This window comes from Ictalurus punctatus, chromosome 7, assembly GCF_001660625.3.
Source record: "Ictalurus punctatus breed USDA103 chromosome 7, Coco_2.0, whole genome shotgun sequence".
Classification (NCBI taxonomy): Eukaryota; Metazoa; Chordata; class Actinopteri; order Siluriformes; family Ictaluridae; genus Ictalurus; species Ictalurus punctatus.
Genome location: NC_030422.2, coordinates 22,565,989 through 22,587,927, shown reverse-complemented (window position 1 = coordinate 22,587,927; position 21,939 = coordinate 22,565,989). Strand labels below are relative to the sequence as shown.

Here is a 21,939-nt window from a genome sequence, read left to right as displayed (position 1 = left end):
CTATGTACACATTAACTAGAGTAAGATTGCCGTAATCAGAGGTTTAGACTTCATCCTATTTAGACTTGGTCAATCAACATTATGTTGTCCTGAACGGATATTTCCTATCGAGCCTGTACACACTAAGTACACTTAACTTAATGCCAAATTGTTAGCCTGTACTAACCTGGTCGCAGATTTGCTGTAACAAGGACTTACCATAATTTACTAGAGACAATAATTTCAGAATAATTCAGAATATAATCAAGTCTAATAATTTATTTAACCAGGTATGAAAACATCCGAATTCAACACTACTATTGATAATAATAAGAAAGAATTACATGCAACATTACATTCCAATCAAATCCAAAACATAATAATACAACATAAGAGAGACAATACTTGCATACCTGGTAGAGAAAAACTACACAAGTAATCGTGTGGGAGATCTGTCTACAGATTCCCCGAGTCTTTGGCCAGCTCTCCCAGATGCTCTGTGGGTCCACCAAAAGGTGCTGTTTGTGATTATAATTTGATGTTTGTGGAAGGATGTACCTTATTTACATACACGAGGTAATTTGAGTGAGGGACCTGGGAGGGTATGCCTTTAACGGCATGTAACATTTTATTTAAACTGCTGTTGAGGGAATGAGACCATATTTTCCAGTCGCACTGAGTACTTTTGTATAATACAGTAAACATGAATAGTTGACATCTTATTCGCATTAAAACATTAATGTATATAGACTTTGGGTGTGTTTAGGGTGATCTCGACACAGAGAGATGGGTATGAGGAGAGGAAGGAGGAAACAGTGTAGTGACGATTTCCTGATCTCTACTCTACTCTGTGTTGATTCAAATGGAGATGCTAATTCTGCGCGAGAGAGAGAGAGCTCAAAGAGTGGTTCTCTCCTGGCTCAGACATTTTATAATCTTCACTGAGTCTGATGTGCTAATTCAGATGGAGATGCTAATTTAGTGAGAAGGTTGTGAGTTTGTTCTCGTAGCAGTTCTTTGTTCCCAGAGAGTAGTTCTCTCTGGGTCCAGACATCTTGTCACCGGACTTACAGTGTGTAGCAAAAATAAATGAATTGCCCCTGCCCCTACTTTCAGAGAGGACTGTATATAATTTTTTAGTGAACTAAATTACACCACATCTAAATATGATAGTTTGTGCACACTGGGTTAGGAGTTGATCTCAAAGCAGAAGTGAGAATGCAAACCAGAATTTGTGTGCTCCACAACAAGCTGATTTTTATTCACAAGGTTTGTTATAAAAACTCTGAGTATTCATCGAGTTTTGTAGCTATTCATGTTGGTTTTTCTCCCTACAGGTTGTATAAGCACTAACTTATGTCCCTATTATATCCAACAATTCAAATAGCAGTTTATGGGCAAATTCAACCATTAGAGAGCTTTGTGCACTGTTCATAGGCCTCTTTTATTAGGGCTAACACTTGGCAGAGCAGTAATGATTATTTCTGCAAGGTGAAATATTTATACTATTATACTCATTGAGCACTTTATTAGGAACACTATACTAATACTGGGTAGGGCCTGCTCTCAAAACAGCCTCAATTCTTCATGGCCACAAGATTTCCTTAAGATGTTGGAAAAATTTATTTGAGATTCTGGCCCATGTTGATATGATTGCATCACGCAATTCCTGCTGATTTTTCAGGTGCACTTTCATGTTGTGAATTTCCCATTGTAACACATCCGAAAGCTGTTCTATCGGATTCTGATCCGGTGGTCGGGAAGGCCACTAAAGAACACTGAACACATGTTCATGAAACCAGTTTGAGATGACTTACTAGACATTCTGTATGCAGACTTTCTGTCAGCTCGAACCAGTCTGGTCATTCTCCATTGACCTCTCTCATAAACAAGTTATTTCTGTCCACAGAACTTCCACACACTGGATGTTTTTTTTCTTTATTGCACCATTCTGATTAAACTCTAGAGACTGTTGTGTGTGAAAATCCCAGGAGATCAGCAGTTATACAAATACTCAAACCAGCCCATTTGGCACCAACAATCATGCCATGATCAAAATCAGTGAGATCACATTTTTTCCCTATTCTGATGGTTGATGTGAACATTACCTGAAGCTGCTGAGCCATATCTGCATGATTTTGATGCATTGCACTGCTGCTATACAATTGGCTGATTATTGATTATTGATTCAGATAATTGCTTGAATGCATAGGTGTGCAGGTGTTCCTAATAAAGTGCTCAATGAGTGTATATTTATACACATGAACGTTTGTTTTAGACAGAATCACAGTTTTATTGAAAGTAACGCAAGTTATATTGATTTTGATTACAAGGCAAAAATGTTATGATGTCTTTAGTTTCATAACATCAACTTTCAATGAACTAGGTTTTGTTTTATGTGTAATATTTATGTAATCATCACATATTCCAGAAAATGTTACATAGACAGGACAATGTTACATAAACATGCTTAAATCAATAGTTAATGCAATTTAATTAGATATTTCTTTTTAGTTTAGAGGATAATCTGCTTATGAGAAACCAACAGTCACCTAACCATTCAGGAAGAAAGCTCAGTAAAACACAATTAGAAAACAAAATAGAATTAAAGAATAAGAATCAATAATTAGTGAAGTTTAACATCCGAAGGCATTATTCCAATTCTCATGCTTTTCAGTATTATTAAACGTATAGTATTCTCTCTGCTGTTTGGAATTTTTAAAGAGAAAGTTAAAGGCACAAGAAAAGACAATGAAAAATTCATTTATCTGCTAAAAGGGGTGATTTTATGTTGACCACAGGTGTCATCATGGGATGGATTAAAGGCAGGATGAGATGAAAGATGCTGATAGCATTTTGACATCAAGGCAAAAGCAGTGCTCTTTAAATTCCCTTATCCTGAAGATTTTTCACTAGTGTTTACTTGATACTAAAACACTCCTTCAAACTGTTTTCTGCTTGTTGCTTTGTGATTTTTTTCCACACTGGGGGAATATCTGCAGGCTTGGCATTGTACGCTTCTGCAAACTGGTTATTAAATTTTGCCATCACATATTTCCAGTAGTCTGAGGCCTCTATGCTGGGGTCCGCAGGGATGTGCCAGTCCGGAAAGATCTCCCTGTATTTCTTGTAAGGATGGTACTCATGTTTGGTCTCTAAGCAGCTGAACCCTGCTTCACTGTTCACATCAGTGGAACAAATGTTAGCGACTAATTTACTTGAGTGCTTATACCTGTTTAAACCAAGTCCTTGAGGTCTGTGTACAGAAGCAGAGTGGTGTGTATGAGCTTCTCCTCCTGCCTCACATGGTGCCTTGCAGAATGGACACTGTTTCCCGCAACCACACACACGCTTGAACAGCTCATCCTGTGGTTTCATTTTGAGTGTTCTCAGTTTGTCCTGAATGTTTCCCATCTTCAACTTAGTCTTAATTGACTCTTCCATTTCTTCCACAGACTGTGTGAGCCAGTGGGCAAATTGCTCCTGTTTGGCATTACTCAAAACCATGACTGCTTCCAAGACATCGTTTCGAATGACAAGTTTTTTTCCAAGCTCTCTGCACATGTTTTGAATAAATCTCTTTATGCTTTCAGTTTCTGTCTCATGTTGTGCTTTTTTGATAGCCTCTTTTATCTCCATAATAGCTCCTTTCAGATGCTGCTGTTCCAGTTCAAAAAGTTTGTTCCCTGTGGAAAATCTGTCTATAATTTGTTTTAATATCCAGCGTTTAACAAAGCATTCATATGAACATATGTAGCTCACATACTTCTGAAAATCATCGTCATTCAGAAGTTGCTTTAAAATGGAGTACTGAAAAAATGCACGTGTACTGAATTGAAATGCATTTTCCCCTTGCAGCATTGTGTCAATAATGTCTGGTCCCAGTGAGTTACAGATGAATGTCTCAACTGATGGGCTCAGGCAGAGTTTTGTGAATTCTTCAGCTTTCCTCTGACACTGATCACGATTATTGAACAGATCTTTGAAATCATCACGGTACTTATCTTTGAATTGCTCAAGGCATAGCCGTGGGTCGTTCTCTTTAATAAAACAGTCATGCATGACCTGGAATTCTCTTGCAGAAATAGCACAAATGTGCAGTTTAAGAGAGAGTTCAAAGTTGTCAGAAAACTTTAAATTCTTGGCCGATGTCAATTTTGTATCAATTAAATGTAGGATCTCCTGAATGTAGGTGTCATGATAATCTGATTTTCCCTCTTTTTTGTCATTAATAGACTGCATGCATGCATCAATGGTACTGTCTGCCAACACTTGCAGTCTCACTGTGTGTTCAAATGTGTAAAAAGTATGTGCAAGTCTTTTTAAAAAATTTTCTGGTGTAACAATGAACTTATGTATGCCATATTGATCCAGTGTCACTCTATTTAATTCTACAGACACAGAGCTTCCCTTTTGTTTCATGTTTGTTCGTAATTGGCTAAAAACACTGTCTGATATTATTTGTCTCTGCAAGCCTTTAAATGACAGCTCTACAAGTGTTTCCTGCCATATTTTTTCAAAGACATCGTTGAGCTCCTCTTCAGTTTCTGAACGTCCAGTTCTCCGGAGCTCCTCCAGAAGTTTCAGCACTTTCTTTTCCATTTTGTCAGTATTCGTTTTCTTGATTTTGTCCAAATTATTCTTTCCTGTCCTAATCTCAATAACTGCCTCTAGTTTACTCAGCACTGAGTTTTCTGTTTCCCTCCTGAGAGATTTTGCACTGTTTAAAAAGTCTTCTCTGTACTTTTCCACAAGATAGACATGACCCTCTGTTTGCGCAAAGTATCCGACGAGGTTTTCCAAAATGGTCTTTTCCCATTTATCAAGCTCTGAGGAGGCCTCTTGCTTCAGTCTGCACAGTAAATCTGGCAAGCTTATCTTGTCACATTCTGATTTCATCATCTCAAAATTAGACACTCTGGTTTCAGCAGATGTTAACCATGTGTACATGTGCTTTCTGAAAGACCATTCCCATTTATGGAATTCAGTGCAAAGCTTCATGTATGCATCAGCTACCAAGCTGTTCCTAAAGCTGAATATGAAATTTTCATGTTTTACTGCATTCCATAAGCTTTTTGTCCACTCCAAAAATTCTTCAATGTTGTTTGTAGATATCTTCTTTTTTAGAAGAATGTCCATCATGTTCTTTTTGAAGTCATAGACAGCCTCAGAGTAGCCAGCATTCACTGGTGCCATTGGTGGGTTACCGTGCCAGAGCCCAGGTATATACCAATTACCAGTCTTTGGATCATACTCCATTACATCAGTAAACTTCTTGTAGTCTTCCTTATTTTCCATCTTGGCTGCTGCCTCGGTCATCTCATTTAGTTGCTCTAAAAGAAGCTTCCGGTCTCTCACGTTTTTGTCGTGTGCTGAGACATCAGCTACATTCTGATGCACAAATGCACACATGGGTTTTTTGCCCACTTCCTTCATCCTGAGGAATGCATGCACCACAATCTGCAGAATGTCCTTCATTTCTGTGGAGTTCTCCATGGCAATGTTTACGATGGTAATGTCACTCAGTCCAACAACAAGTGTGGCCAGTTCATTGTCATGTTCGTAGCTGTCATCAAGCTGTGCCAGCTCGGGCGATTTCAGTCCCTCAGTGTCAATGATCATTAAATGATCACAGTTAAGTTTTTCTCTGAAGCTGTCTGTGACTTTGATCAGCAGCATGAAAGCTCCTCGTGTGCATCTTCCACTGCTGACTGCAAACTGAACCCCAAACATGGTGTTTAGTAGGGTAGACTTTCCTGTGCTCTGGACTCCTAATACTGTGACTACCATGATCTTATTCTTGGGTTGCACTAAAGAATTCAGCTCTTTCAGTACATCACTAATCCACCTTAAAGGCATATTTGAAGCATCTCCATCAACTAGTTCAAGGGGGAATCCATTTAAAAGGAGCTTAGCGCACAGTTTGGGTAAGTGTAGCATTTGATGTCGTGATTGTGTATTTTCTGGAAGGGTGACAGCAGCTTCATACAGCTGACCCATTTCCCTCAAAAAGTGTTCAGTTCCTAAAGCACTGTTTGAGATCTGTCTGTCAAGTAATGCAATCTCCTTCTTCTCAGATGAATCGTTACATTTCTCCTTGTACTTTTCTCTAAGGCCAGATAGTTTTTCGCGAGACAGGTTGTCCAAATTCATTCGCATCCATTTCAGGAAGTAGGATCTCTCAAGACTTGAACTTGACAGTGCACTTATGAAGCAGGTCATGGCTTCTGACATTTCATAGCTGCTTTGCTGCTTCCTGAGTTTCATCTTCTGGTCCATCAGTTCACTTTTATACATCTCAATGTTCTTATCCCCAGCTTTACGAAGCCTACACTCCTCTTTCTCTAATTTTCCTAATTTCTTCCAGATCTCACCCTGCAGTGGGAGCTGTTCTTCCTTAAACTTTAGTGTGTCCTGTATCTTGCTAGTGATTGCTTTTGCATTTTCTTTTGCGGTTTGACACTCCTTGCTGTCTTCATCAATCAAAATTCCCAATTCATATGCAATGTGCAATGTGTTCATCTTCTCGAGTTGTACAGTCTTAGAACTGTTTTTAACTACAGCACTTACTGCAGAACACAAATTCTTGACAAAATCTGCATCATTTTGTTTGGTCTTTAGAATGATGCTGGTTTTTTTCAAGTTCAATACAGCAGCTGTTCTTTTCAACAAATCCAGGTTAAAGGCTTTGGTCTGTGCATTACCTACCAAATACAATTGTGCATTTACATGTGTATTGGTGAGTAGCTGATAGTTTGTGTCAAAATTGTCAAAGAACACAAAAACTGCCGTAGAAATATGACAAAGGAATGAGTACTGAGTCTCAAATGTACCTATGTCACCTCTCAGGTTTGCAAAAGCCACAGGTTCTGGGAAGATGTCTATGTTTTTGCTTCCACAAGGTAAGTACCAGCTGATCTCCACCAAACCATCTGATATTTTTCTTGGGATGTCTCCACAGTCCATGTCATGGTGCACAAATGTATCATGATATTGCTGAGGATTACTGAGCAGCTTGTTCAAGATTTGAGATTTGGAAATGCTACAGTCTCCAAGTCTTACAAAGGACACTAAGGGTAAGGCAGCTAGAACGATCCTGTCTTCCACAAACCCTCTTGGATCAGACAAGGAGTGTGGTCTAAACTTCTTCACAATATCTCTTAAGGCCCAAAGCATGAGCATGCTCTGCTGTGTGTCACAATTAGGAAGCAGTAAAGGCACAGAGAATTGGCACATAGACATTTTCAATGCAATTTCTTGTTGAAGAAAACTGTCTGAGCAAAGGAAGAGTGCAGTTATGATGTCTAAAGGATTTACTTTATGACTAGAGTCCTGGCTGAGGACAAGACTCTCCAGATCACTATACAGATCCAAACTCATATCTTCATCCTCATCAGTTGATGAAGCACATTTGACACTTCTTGCAGTCACATTCACCATCATAATTTTCTTGAGGAAAAGCCATGGTAAATCTGATAGAGACCGTGCTGGATCATCTGTCACTGTGCCCTTGTCTATCTGAAGTACAGTACTCAGTGAGAGTTTATCAGTGAAGTGTTGCTTCAGCCCCACGTCCTGAAGAAAGCTCTCAAGTTTGGTTTCTAATTCATAAAAAAAAAGAAAAGAAATCATTTTACACAGCCCTAGGTTAGGATTAAAACCAGTTGCCATAAAATTTAAAGACTTGCAAAGTGTGGATAAATACTTACGAGTGCTGGCAAATGGTCTCAGGTTGTTGATAGAAAGTGTGTTAGTTTCTGTTTCTTCTTCATGAACAGTTCTATCATTGTGGGAACACGCCACTTGATACTTCTTCTCTAAGGAAGCAGATGGATTCCAGGTCAGAGTAACTGATGTACTACCAATATTCTTAACCTTGATGCTTTCAGGTGGGTTTGGAACTGTAATGAAAAGAAAGTTGAAGTAGTGATGGCATGGTAAATATTATTAGACATATGTCACTAAAAAAAAGCATTAAACTTGTTATTACTATATGCAGACACTTTAGCTCTTGAACTCTAGTTTCCATTTTCTGAGACTGCAACCACTGTAAAAGTGTACTCTGTACCTGGACACAGGCCTGACACTTCAGCACAATTCTGTGAAAGGGGCTGGATGCTTGACGATGTGCTGCTGGAGCACCTCAGATCAAATGCTGATATGCTGTCTAGGCATTTACACTCAAGCCTAGCAGAATCAGTCCCAATGGACGGTACTGATATGTCATATGGTGCAGGAACATCCGTGTATAACAAGAATAATTCAACTCTGCAAACATGATCAATTGCCATGTCTGTGTCGGAAAGCGATCTGCTAAAAATGTTTAGAACAGTACCTTCTGACGTGACTGTCTCTTCTTCTAGATGTGATTCTGCTGACTGTTTTTCAGGAAGATTTAGTTGTAGCTCTTTGTCAAAGAAATCTCTGCTGTCTTTAAATTGCTTGATTTGGGAATAATTGAACAAGGATATGAGCAATAAGTTTGAGCAAATGTCTAACAAACAGCCTTGCATGTAAATCAGAAAATTAAATAAATAACATGCTATGCTCTGTGCTTACCGCTTCATCAGAAGACTCCATTGTTCATAGTATGAGAACAATCAGTCTTTACTGGGAAACTATACAAATCAAACACAATTCATATTTAAGTATTTAGACATAGAGAAGTCATTTTATAGAAAGCAATAACAATTAATAGCAGACATAACAAAGATTGAATTTTTTTCTGATTATTTATCATGACAAGGAAACATTTTTAAACTTTTGGTCTGTTCACAATACAAATCATTTTATTCATTTTAAACAATTCACAACAGTTAGTCATTACCCATGGCATTAGACATTGTGACAATGTACATAGTGCAGGACTGGCAATACCCTGTACTCAAACTGCTTTTTTTTTTGGTTGTTTGGGTTTTTTACACAGCCACTAAAGAGTGACAAGGACTCTGGACTTTTCCTCTCCAGGCCAGAAGAGGTTGCAATTGCAAGAGTTATAGCACAACATCTGCCAGTAGCACACACTGTGCTTTAGCCTTGTTTCTAAATATAGACATTTTGTAAGTGAGTCTATATTTGGAATCTTAAAATTGACTTTGGATTACTCTGTGGATGTTTTTAATAAATATGCTTCTTTATATGGATCCTGCAGATTCTTCAGTCTGCCCTCTTACATAAAATATGAGCTGTTAATTCATAAGCTAAAGTCAGCAACATTTTCAGTTGAAGACATAATATCTAGATATATTATGGCTTCATATCATCTTAAGGCAATTGATATAAATGTTCAATATGCTTTTTATCAGACAAAAAGTTTGAAGTTTGTGAGGGAATCATGCATCCACAAATAAAGGAGTCCATTCCATAACAGTACTGTTACAGTTAGGGCTGCAACTAACGATTATTTTCCTAATCGATTAGTTGGCTGATTATTTTTTCAATTAATCGGATGGGGGCTGATTTTCAGCACCATTTTTTCATTTATTTAAAATAAAATACACAAACTGAGTGTTACAAATATTTGCTTATATAAACTTCAGACTAAAACTTTACACAACTGTTTGTCCAATTATATAAGACTGAAAACAACCCAATACACACACATCAGAATATATATATATTATTAATTTAGGACTGTAGTTTAATTGAGTGCTTTTTGTGCATCCATAAAAACTAATGGATGCACAAAAAGCACTGAATTAAACTACAGTACTAAATTAATGAGAAAAACTCACTTTCAGTGCACCTTGTGGTTTACATTTACATTTACAGTTATTCATTTAGCAAACACTTTTATCCAAAGCGACAAATGAGACAATACAAGCAAAAATAAGAAAATACAAAAATGAGAAAATACAAGCAAAAATGAGAAAATACAAGCATGGTTCCTGTTACACACTGTCTTTAGACATATTATTTTACTTGTGTTTACTTTTGATGATAGTGTTTTAATTAGACATTACAGATCTTACTCGCGTTCCCACTGTGTATCAGTCTCGTTATTAACAGATCACTTCCGTTATAATAAACAACAGAAATTACACTGATCCAGCATATGCTGGCAATAAACTTAAATTAAACTAAACCTTTTAAGCAACTCGCGACAGCATCACTGTTGTGCTTCCATGCTACACAAACACCACTTTTTTATAAAGTTTGATCTTCTCTGTGGTGTTTAATATAAAATGCCCCCCTGCCTTAGAGGACACACTTTCTTCCTCAGTCACGTGACGATTTCGCCTCCGTCTGTTGGTGACTGAGGTCACGTTGGGAATAAAAGGTAACTCTGACAGAAACAGTAAACTGAAGAAAGTCATTGTCGTTGACTCTGGGTATTAGGCTATTGAGATGATTCTATTTGAGATGATATTACCTTTCTAAAATTCATACACTAGACGGTAGTGTACACAGTGCATATTGTAAGTGTATAGTAGATCATTTGTGAAACAACTTTAGTATTTACTCTCCGAAGCGTGTTTTCAGAAGAGAAGTAACATAATGAGTAAAGGCACCCCGTGCCGCACACAGACCAACTAATCGATAACGAGATTCGTTGACAACGATTTTCATAATCGATTATTATCGATTTTATCTCTTAGTTGTTGCAGCTCTAGTTACAGTAAACCAAACGGACACAACCAGATACATCACACCAAGTAAAGCTAAAAAGTACCTGAGAGTCATTGTTTGGCTCTTTGGGGATGACCCTTGCAGTGGGACGAGAAAGGGAATAAATTTAAATTTCTAAATGATAAAAGGGGATTGCAGATAAAAGGGGATGCAAGACTGATTGTCTAATGAATGTGATTCATTAAATTCACAGCCTAACACATTGCTGATATTTACCTTGCATTTCTGCTGCTTTACTACCTATTTTCTCTACAGGTGCAAGCTAATGATTCACGTGTGTTGGCTGAGACTGAGGAGTGGTGTGAGCAGAAACAAAACCTGACACCTGACACCTTAAAGCAGTTTTAAAGCATTAAAACATTAAACCTGCTGTTGGTGTGCAGCAGCTTGTGACAATTTTATGATCAGTGCATTAAGTAAAAAATCTCTGTATATACTGAGTATCAGGCCTAAGTAATATTCTATATTTTTGTTTCATTAAATTTAATGCCTATAATGTATAGCCTATAATAGCAAGGATTAGGTTATAAAATGGAAAGAGATATAATAATAGCTTATTTTGTTACACTAGTACATCTTCTGTATATATTCATTATTCATCATACATGTGTGAAATATATTTGTCAAGATTTCCTTTATAAAATATACAAGTGTAAGCATAAGCAGTTCTACTGGAAGGGCTCAGTAATATAGGTTTTAACATTTAATGATCAGGACAGAAAATAAATGCTGTTAAGTTCTTCTGTCCCAGTTTACCGGATGTTCCAATGTACCCGATGATCCTCTTTAAAAAAAATGTGTTTAAGCAATCAGGTTTTTGACTAATTAATGCCCATATAACTTGATATTTTAAAACCATACTTACACGTTCGTCTGGAAGAGATGACTCAAAATGGCTTCATTTCAAAGAATCACCGCCTACCTTCAGACCCCTCGTTTAAACAGGATGTTCCAGAGGACTGAACCATTTTGTTTTTTTTATGATTCATTAATATCGAAGTCCGTGTCCGTTGTTTTTAAGCGCAGCTCGTGGCGCTTGACTTTTTGTGTGTGTGTGTGTGTGTGTGTTTATTAACCTGTTTTGTGTGTGGATTTCCTATCCATAGTAAAGTGTGTTTTGGTGATGGTTTCATCCCGACTGAAAAGAAAACGAAAGTTTCAAAGTTTCACTTCGGAGAAAACGGAAATGACTGTAAGTAATACTCCGGAAGTACCACACGGGACACACTGAGCTGATTACTGAATCCCCATCGCACACAACTCTGTCAATGCATAGACTATTTCTACTCGCCATTTCTGTTCTATTTGTTCACACACACACATACACACACACACACACACACACACACACAGTCATAGCCAATAACAGAAAAGTTAATCATCTCTAGAGAGTTTAAGGTTTTGATTGCTGCTGTGAAATTAAATATCATAAGGATTCACTGAGAGTTTTATGAATACAGTATAGTTTGTATTGGGGGTTTTCCCCTCTTCTTTTTAGCCAGTTCCAAATAGATAATAAAATCTCTCAACCACTGAGGACATGAAATGTCCGTATTATATATTTATTCTATTATTAGGCTTTTATTTTACTTTACTGAGATTCTGGCAACGTCGTGGGACTACAGACTAACCACATGTTCACTCCACTTTGAGTAAGATGTGTCCACGGGCCCTTAACCCTCTCTGCTCCAGGGGTACTGTGTCATGGCTGAATAATAAAGACTCATTATCTGTCAGTCCACTACACAGGAAGGTGTCTTTCCTGAATTTTAGGAATTGTTTTGCAATCTCAAATAATTAGCATTAGCATAAATCATTATGCTCTACAAGAGTTAATAACAAGACTTCTGAAATCTGGAGGTTAGGTGGCACAGCAGGTATATAATAATAAAAATAAAAAGTGTGGATTTTCTGTGTATGTTCTCCCTGTGTAGGTGGATTGGTTAGGATCAGTTGCCCCTAAGTGTGACTAGGTGTGTGACTATATGCATGTTGCATTATGACTATGACCAAGATAAAGCGGTTAGTAAAAGTGAGTGAGTGAGAGATAATGGTCCATAATGCAGTAAACTCAACAACAAAGTGTGAAATCATATCTAATGCTTTACTTTCTTTCTATTTTTAAAATAATTATAATGCCTTTCCATATGGAACCCAGGTTCTAGGGTTCTCCCAGAAGAAAGATTGAAGGACCCTTAAGGATTTTTGAGAGTGTAGAACAAGGAAATGAGGCCATCCCAACAACGCCTTTGAGTATCGACACCAACCTCATGTCAGTTGCTCAACGGGACAGGGATATGCACAGGTATTTTGGGGGGCAGGTGCTCAAGCAAAAATAAATAAATAAAAGGGCACCCCTCTCATAATTACTTATTTTAAAATATAATAATAATAATAATAATAATAATAATAATAATAATAATAATAATAATAATAAAGTTACATATTGTAGAACATCTTTTAATTACTTAAATATTTGTTTATTTATTTGTTAATACCCATACACTCATGCAGATGTTTACTACTCAACAGATTTCTAGAAAATTACCATTTCACAAAGAGACAATGGTTTTATATAGGCTATCACAAGAACAGGCAACAACAAATAAAAGGTGCACTAAAGAAGCTGCATCTGAAGTGGCATTTGGATGTATTTACACTGACTGTTTAATGCAGCTCAGAGGTGGCATGACTGCACGTAGAGTGTAATTACAATTGCATATATAATGATATGAGGCTAATGTTTTAAAAATACTTTTTTGAATGTAGAAATATGAAATGTGGTGGTGGTGGTTAAATTATACTTTATATTAAACTAAAATCGCCAGTAGGTGGCAGCAAGTCACTGTCTTAACAAGTGAGTCATTGAACGGATTCGTTCAAAAACGCTGAATCATTCAACACCACTTCTGTGTTGTGCTCAATGTGTCTTCTTATTGAAAATTCCTGTACATTTTGGAAAGAATCAACTTCTTTATAAAATGGACTGTGTATTATTTTGCCCACAACAGGGCATAAGAGTCCATGTAAAAATCCCAAAAAGAACTTCAAGCAGTACAGGTAAGCGTCCCACATATGATTATACTCCTTACAAAAATAAAAAGCAGTGTAGGTCAGAAGGATTCCTAACTCATATTAGATATGTGCAAATCATAAGATATAAGTTATATCATGTTAATTAACTAACAATATTGTTTAGAGGAACCAGACTCAGAAGGGAACCCGTCCTCATCTGGGTAACAACAGATAATGTGAAAGTAAAGGAAAGTTCATTATGGTTTTTATATGAAGGGTGTTTTCTTGGACTAGTGTTGTGGATAAAAATGAAATGAACATTTGAAATGTTTTTGGGTAATAGGCTAAATTTGAGCCAGCACTAGTCCACTGTTCACTAAAGGAGACTTGAGTGCAAAATTGTATGTGGTGTGTTGTGCTGTAATGGACTGGCATCCCATCCAGGGTGAATTCTCCCAGCTTACTCTCAGTGTTTCTGTGAAAGGCTCCAGACCAACCACAACCCTGACCAGGATAAAGTGCTTAGTGAAGATAAATGAATGAATGAATGAATGAATGAATGAATGAATATTTATGCCAAACAGTTTAGAAAACTAAACAGCTGGGTAACATTAGCACAAAAGTTTGAAACCCTGGTCCTAGAATACCGCTGTGTCTTGCACATTTGAGTGTTTTCCCTGGACCAGTGTTAGGAAGCTGTGGCATAACCAATAAGTGGAATCAAGCTTATGTTTGGGGCAAACAAAGATTATAGAAGGAGCTCTGATCGAGAGACTGAACTTTTCTCCATGCTACCCAGCCATTCCTCTGCAGAGACTCTCTGTCCAAGGCAGGACCGTGATAGTGCGGATCCATTATCAGCAGGTAGCTGCCTTCTTTCCCAGTGCAGACACCCAGAATGCCTTTGGAGGAGTTGTCCCTGTCTCCACCCATCATTACTGGTGATCCGCGGGTGAGGAAATGGAGGTGCAGGTCCTGAGCCGCCTGCTCGAGCTCTTTCCCCCCACTGCGCGCATGCATCAGCCGGCAGGGGACATCATACAGCTGATCAAGCACCAAAGCAGCCTCGCAAGTCCCTATCCACTCTTTAGAGCCTAAAAACGAGGCTGATTTGTCTCCTACTGTAACTAGAGCTTGCTGGATTTCAGGGAGACTAGGCGGAGGTCTGGATTTTCCACCGTGAGAAACATTATTGAACCAAGAGCCTATAGTCTGAACAGTCCGGTATCCACAACCCCAGCCTCTGTCGTCCTGTCCATCACAGCCGTAATGATAATACACACACTGTCCTGATATAACAGAACATCTCTCATATTCTGTCAATGGCAGCGCCAGTCCTTCGTGTGCATTCTTCACTAAAACAGCTTTTCCGCTTTTGTTTACAGTTGTGAGCGGATCCTCTCTGTATAATCGCTCTCCCCAATCTATGTCTTCTTCCCGTTTCCGCTCCATGAAGTGCAACAACAACAAACCAGCCAGACGATTCAATATTATGCAGATCTATTGTACAAAAGGCATAAACTCTTCCACTAATGCATTAATCAGTTTAAAATGTTCTGTAACTCTATGTGCAACTAGCAGTGCCGAAAGGTCCGTCTACAAAGTCCTTCCGTACTGAGCAATAGCTTGTGATTAACAGTTCCGCTAAAACAGTTCCTAACTTTAGCTAAAAGCTTTTTTCTATTATTATTATTTATTTATTTATTTTAATCGCTAAAATTTACGGAATCCCTAAGCAGCCATGTATTATTTATTTTATGTTGTTTTCTCGTGATCTCGACATAACAAAAGTTGTTTTCTCGTGATCTCCACTTAATTTTCCTGTGTACCGGACATTCATCATCCCGAAGTCAATGGGGTTTTGAACGTTTTCTTTTGTTTGTTTTTGTTTTTTGTAAATGCTTGAAATAAGGTCTGTGGTTTACACAAGCTCAAGATATGTTCATGTTGTATAATACCCCCTTCAGGATTTAAAAAAAAAAAAAAAAAAAAAAAAAAAAAAAACCTTTTACGTGTTTTGAAAAAAACGGTTACTAATGCGTGCCTAAATGGGACTACAGAGGTTGTCGGGGACATTAAACGTCATCACGCCGAACAGGAAATCTCATCCACTGCAGCATTGTTGTGTTTATACTCGCGCTCCTTCAACTCAAACTTTCCCATTTGTAGATTTATCAATTTATAGTATTTTCCAATTGTATTGTTTTTTAAACAAAAATAGAGATTGAAAGAGTTGTCGGAAGCGTAGCGGTGGTGACGTTGAAGTCATGCGACCGTGGTGTAGCTCATTTATAGCCTAACTTTAGCTTTTTACTTATGGCGAGTGTATAGACTTCAAAATCTTATGAAGCTTAACTTAACGAACGAAACATGTAAGGACCATAAACTTTTGTTAGTCACGGAGTTTATTTTCTGCAATAATCCTATGGGAAAATCCTATTATTATCCTAAGTGATACTAACTTCTGGGGTGGGCTACAAGAATACATCGTCCCTGCAGGACTGATGACTTCCACATTAGTGTCAGACCCTTGAGAAGGGGGACATCCCTCTCTCTTAATGTGGAGATGAAGTCCGTCTCTACACCGGGGGATTATTACATTTAAGATGATGAAGATGCCAACGTGTATGTAACACCAGTCCCGTTCACAAAGCGCCAGATTTTCTCACAATAAAATTACGTTGTAAAAAAAAAAAAAAAAAAAAAGAATTTGGTTATGTCGAGATCATGAGAAAACAACTTTTTGTTATGTCGAGATCAACAACAAAAAATAAAATTAATGATGCATGGCCGCTTAGGACTTCCGTAAAAAGTAGTGCTTACAGGTGAAACTGATGCAGGCTGATTAAAGGCGTCCTATATGTCGCGAACCAAGCATTTTGTCGTGCATTCCGAGCTAAGTATACAATATATTATTAATGCCCTACGATGATTCAGAGTGTATTGTTGATCAGTTTAGCAGTTCATGCGGCGTCAGTCCCGCGAGCCTCATACGAGGATTTGAATTCCGACTACTTTTCTAGACAGAAGACGGCTGATATACAGTTTTCAAATCAAGAGTCTCCTAAAATATTCCCCGGACGTTTGTTTTCAAACCTCGAAAATGTCTCTGAGTCTGAGAGCGGAGGTCTGGTTGTAAAGTGTGAGGAGAACAACTGGAGGATTGTGGTGAAAAGGCAGTACTTTGGACCCGGTCTTCGTTTATCTTCCAGATCAGTTCGGCTGGGTGAAGATGGCGCTCCTGGAGAATGCACTCCTCTTAAAGACTTCATTACCCCTACTGAGATGGTCATTTCTGCCGGACTACAGGACTGTGGGAGTGAATCAAGAGTAAGAAAGTTAAATTAGTAGCACCAGCCTAATTGTGACATTTGTTAGTAGAGAATTGGACTGACAAAAATATCCAGCTCGTTAGGTCGGGTTAGACCAGTCAATGTTTTTCCAATCATCACCTGTCCTGATTTAGTGAGCTTGTGCCCATTGTAGCACAAATTCCTGTTCTTGGAATCCGATGTGATGTAGCCCTAATCCTTGGGTATGACGTGTTGTGGGATGCTTTTCTGCTCACCATGGTTGTAAAGATTGGTTCTATGCGTCACTGTAGCCTTCATGCCAACCAAAACCAGTCTAGACAATCACTTCTGATCTCTCATCATTTCTTCCTGGATTTTTCATGTGTTTTTTTTTTTTTTTTTTTTTTTTTTTTTTTGTATGTTAGTTTTTCTAATCATTATGTTTAAACTATGACTGCTGTCCATGAAAATTCCAGGATATCAGCAGGGAACATTTGTTAGAACAATTTTATCCAAAAACCTTTTTTAAAAGATTGACATGCACACAATTGTTTAGTGTCTCTTTCATTTCCAGGTAAGTGACAACTGGCTCATTTATTCCAATAAGCTGGTATTTTCCCATGAAACACATCTAACCTGGAATGGTGTCCATGTATTGAAACATCCACCTACAATTGTTCCTATTGAGTGCCGTTATAAAAGGTGGGCTGCATTACAAATGTATAGTTCTGGAGTTGTGGCTTGTGGTATATTCTTCCTTCTTACCAGAAATGTTTAATCTTTTTTCTGTAAATCCTACAGAAAGTTTAGAGTGAGTGCCGAACCACTGAGTCCCACCTGGCTGCCCATGACCTCAACTATTGAAGCAGTAGGATTACTGCACTTCTCTCTTGATGTAATTAAAGGTGAACAGTACCTTAAGATGTACCTTGATTTTCAATGTGGACTACTCCTTTTCTGCCATTCAGGTGTAGCTGCTAGTAGCCTTTTTACTTTGTAACGTTTCAGCTAGTTAATAAACTCGCCAAAATATTTTCATTTTTTGAAGCTTCATTGATTCCTAGATCCTACTTCTTTCAGCCCATGACCCATAAATCAAAAAGTGCACAATCTTTAAGAATATACTAGTTCTTAAAATGCAGCTGGTGGAGTTGAAGATAATCTTCTGAGACAAATATGCCAGTAATCTTGCATGTCTCCCCAAATTCAAATATTGTCAAGTTTACTAAAAGCATACTAATGTATATTTGAAGGAAAGTACAGTTTATATTTGACATGCTATAATGTCTATTTCAATAGATAAGGAAATGAGAAGGCACAGTTTGAGAAATGAGAAGCACCCTTGTTTGATTCTGTTTCATCTCAGGTGATGTAGGCTCCCTTCATCAGTCCACTGTATACCAGCAGGGAGAGCCATTGCTCCTGGAAGCAGCAGTGCATAGTCCTATGCACCGTCCACTACGAATCTATGTGGACCTCTGTGAGGCCTCTGTCGATTCTGACACATTATCATGGCCTAGCTATGAGTTCATATCTGACCATGGGTTAGTGGTGCAGTGTGCATTCAAACATTATTGACCAACATTTCTGACTAACTGATATTTGCTCGTGCTGTAGGTGCCTGATAGATAGCATGTTTCCGTATTCATCATCCAAGTTTTACAGCAGGCCAAAGCAGAATATTCTCAGGTTCAGCATACAGGCATTCTTCTTCCCCCAATATCAGAGAAAGCAGGTGACCGTTTCTGTTATGTAATTAAGGTACTCTCATTAGTTTGCTCCATTATGGCTTTAACTTGATGTAGGTGCCTCGCAGTTCTACCTATGGTTACAGTGGTGCTTGAAAGTTTGTGAATCCATAAATGACCTAAAACATCAAATTTTCGAGTCCTTAAAAATAGACAAATTGAACCCAATTAAACAAATGAGACAAAAATATTATACTTGGTCATTTTATTTATCCATGAAATGATCCAATATTACATATTTGTGAGTGGCAAAAGTATGTGAACCTTTTGCTTTCAGTGTCTGGTGTGACCCCCTTGTGTAGCAATAACTGCAACTAAATGTTTCCGGTAACTGTTGATCAGTCCTGCACATCGGCTTGGAGGAATTTGAGCACATTCCTCAGTACAGAACAGCTTCAACTCTGGGATGTTGGTGGGTTTCTTCACACGAACTGACTGCTGCAGGTCCTTTCACAACATTTCTATTAGATTAAGGTCAGGACTTTGACTTGGCCGTTTCAAAACATTAAATTTTATTCTTAAGTCATTCTAGCAAAGAATTGTTAGTGTGCTTAGGGTTGTTGTCTTGTTGCATGACCACTTTCTCTTGAGATTCAGATAATGGACAAGTGTCCTGACATCTTTCTTACAAAATTGTGTGTGTGGGGGGGTGTACATCTCCACAAAGGTGTTGTGAAGACCAGACGTTGATGGGTCCCTATTCTTTAAATAAACCGGGGCGCTCACTCACACCTGATTGTTATCCCATTGATTGAAAACACCTGACTCTGATTTCACCTTCAAATTAACTGCTAATCCTAGAGGTTCACATACTTTTGCACTCACAGATATGTAATATTGGCTCATTTTCTTCAATAAATAAATGACCAAGTATGATATTTGTCTCATTTGTTTAATTGGGTTCTCTTTGTGTACTTTTGGGACATGTTCTAGGTCATTTATGCAGATATATAAAACTCTACTCTATATGTAGCTGTTATTATTTGAAATGGATATGATATGCCTTTGCCTATTGATTATGACTTTGCAATTCTTAGGTTTTCATCAGTTGCCACTTGAGAGCTGCTCCTATTTATAGTCTGCCTGACTCTCAAAACAAAGCTTGCTATTTTCATGGCCCTTCCCTTAGGTCAGTCCATTGATTTATGATCTTACTATGTGAATAGTTTCATAACACTTCATCTAGTAAAACTTGACCACTGATACCATCTTGATGGCATAAAATGACTCCTCTAGAAGATGATCTACCTCCTGAACATTGTTTGATTTGTGCAGTTGGCATGCAGTAGAGGGGAGCAGTAATGTGTGTCTGTGTTGTGAAACTGCGACCTGCAAGTCTGGAATGAAGGACCCATCCAGCAAATATTTAGGTTTGTGTTTGAGAGAGAATAACTGTACATTCACTGGGATCACTGTTATGCAAACTTATCATTCTCATTATAAGGAACTTTTATTGAGTGGAGTGCTTATCTTGTCTCTTAAAGATGAGCAGACCAGAGTGGTTGGCCCACTTCAGATTCTGCCTGCAAATGTACATTGGACTGGGAAACTTACCATAGGGACATGAGTCTCACCTGAGCCCTTCATCTGAGGTCTGAAACTTTGCACTACACTTTGCACTTGTGGATAGAAATGTACAAATGATCAAGTTCATCCAAAATGTGTTAGTTGGCATCTACAGTTATGTTCCTAACAAACCCCTCATTTAATTTGAAAATTGTTTGACAAAGATGACTTCATTTCTACTATAAGAATTTCACATTTTGATAAAGCTGCTTGCAAAACAAGTCTTTTACTACCAAAAACTCATACTGATCAGTGTAATAGCAGCACACCATAAGTCCTGAGATTAAATCTCAGGACTGCCAGAGAGCCACACGCCAGAGAGCCACAGTTATGCCCTTAACCTGCAATTGCGCAGCACTGTGCTATGATCGTATTCTCCTTCACCTGTACATGGCTTTAGAAAAACACTTCTGCTGAAAGAAATCAATGTGAATATGTGGAGACCAAAATACTGAATTATGCTCATTTTTTATTTTTAAATGCAAGTTATTACAGAATTTCACTTATTAATGTATTTTTCACAATTGATGTGCATTGTGACTGCAAGAAAAATATTACAAGGTTACTGATACTCTTGTTTTTCATCTAGACATCTTTTGCTCTTCAAGTGATCTTCCTTTTGTTTTGTTTTTTTTCCTTTTTTTTTTTTTTTAATTACTATTGTGTAGTGCTGACGCCCCATGAAACGGCATTTCTTCAGGCTTTTGAGTCTTTTTTTTTTTTTTTTTTTTTTTTTTTTTAAATTTTATTTTTTTTAATTTTTTTTTTTTTCTCCTCCGAGTTGTGCAGAATTTCTCTTCCCAATCCAGTGTCACCATACAAAATATTCCCACATGGATGCTATCAACAGAGAAATAAAGGAAAAATTGTGCTGTCATGTATTAGTGTTCTACATGTGCACTAGAGCAGTGAAGAAAATTAGCTCTTTCTGTATGTTCAAACAGTTTGGATTAAAGAGATTTGACAAATCTGAGAAATGTAGACTGTCTTTCTGGTGTGGGTGTGGTTTTTATATCTGTGCCTTTATTTTTGTCATAAAGCAAATATTTGCATGTCTGCCTCCTGCACATTAAACTGGATTAAACGTTTATCCCAGTTTTGTCTTCCATGGTCTGTCATGATTAATGACAGCTTTCCTGTTAAAGATATTAAGGACTGAAATTAAACTCTGAATGAATACCGGCTATTTCAGGCCTTATCATATTGCAACATAGGAAAGTGGTGTCCTGTAAGGCATTTTCCTAGAAAAGGCAACCTGCTAGTTGTGCACGTTTCAGCAAACATCATCAGCAAACATAACAGAGCCACTTATAGAGCCAGTCATACACATCTGCGTCACTGAAATGGTAGTACATGCTTGATCGTCTCCACTATCCCCAACCTTATTTAAGAGGTTTTCATCTCTCATTTCTATTCAACATTGTTCCACAACACTGCTTTCTTATTTCTTAAAATAAATTGTTTAGACATCGGTCTCTTCTGCTCTTAATGTTCCAGGAAGGTCATTCAGCTAGTAACTACTTTTCAGCAGGAAGGCTGGTGTTCAAATCACAACTTTTTCACTTTAATGATTCATTACAAAGGGTTTTTTTTTTTCCTTTATTTTTATTATTTTTTTTTTTTTCTTAAATCAACCAGCAAGGTCTACACAACTCAAGTTTTTGAACAATTTGCAAAGTTTAGGGTTGGGTGGTGTTTTTGGCCGTTTT

General features: G+C 37.8%; 3 protein-coding genes across 10 annotated transcripts; 1 reads left to right on the top strand and 2 right to left on the bottom strand.

The window, feature by feature from the left end:
- Positions 1–238: 238 nt before the first annotated feature.
- Positions 239–11,749, bottom strand: si:dkey-85k7.12 (up-regulator of cell proliferation). 2 transcript variants are annotated; one of them, XM_053681433.1, is made up of 6 exons: positions 11,474–11,749; positions 8,539–8,597; positions 8,316–8,420; positions 8,048–8,222; positions 7,689–7,880; positions 239–7,580 (listed from the first exon to the last, which is right to left on the bottom strand). In XM_053681433.1, exons 2-6 carry the CDS (start codon positions 8,557–8,559, stop codon positions 2,899–2,901), a joined length of 5,175 nt encoding a protein of 1,724 aa, XP_053537408.1. In that variant the 5' UTR covers positions 8,560–8,597; positions 11,474–11,749; the 3' UTR covers positions 239–2,898. The 2 variants fall into 2 exon arrangements, with proteins under 2 accessions (XP_053537408.1, XP_017327323.1); XM_017471834.3 differs by lacking the exon at positions 8,048–8,222 and having other exon boundaries at positions 8,315–8,420; positions 11,474–11,747.
- A 1,789-nt stretch (positions 11,750–13,538) lies between these two features.
- Positions 13,539–21,292, top strand: LOC108267598 (zona pellucida sperm-binding protein 3). Of its 7 annotated transcripts, none has more exons than XM_047156837.2 (9): positions 13,539–13,668; positions 16,836–16,953; positions 17,491–17,618; positions 17,718–17,821; positions 18,283–18,460; positions 18,534–18,651; positions 19,702–19,793; positions 19,940–20,034; positions 20,149–20,892. In XM_047156837.2, exons 2-9 carry the CDS (start codon positions 16,909–16,911, stop codon positions 20,229–20,231), a joined length of 843 nt encoding a protein of 280 aa, XP_047012793.1. In that variant the 5' UTR covers positions 13,539–13,668; positions 16,836–16,908; the 3' UTR covers positions 20,232–20,892. The 7 variants fall into 7 exon arrangements, with proteins under 7 accessions (XP_047012793.1, XP_053537409.1, XP_047012789.1 ...); XM_047156833.2 differs by lacking the exon at positions 13,539–13,668 and adding an exon at positions 20,899–21,292 and having other exon boundaries at positions 15,742–16,953; positions 20,149–20,256; XM_047156836.2 differs by lacking the exon at positions 13,539–13,668 and adding an exon at positions 15,742–15,995.
- ufsp1 (UFM1-specific peptidase 1 (non-functional)) lies at positions 13,662–15,223 on the bottom strand. The gene has a single exon (XM_017471835.3). It carries the CDS (start codon positions 15,073–15,075, stop codon positions 14,350–14,352), a length of 726 nt encoding a protein of 241 aa, XP_017327324.1. The 5' UTR covers positions 15,076–15,223; the 3' UTR covers positions 13,662–14,349.
- Positions 21,293–21,939: the final 647 nt, after the last annotated feature.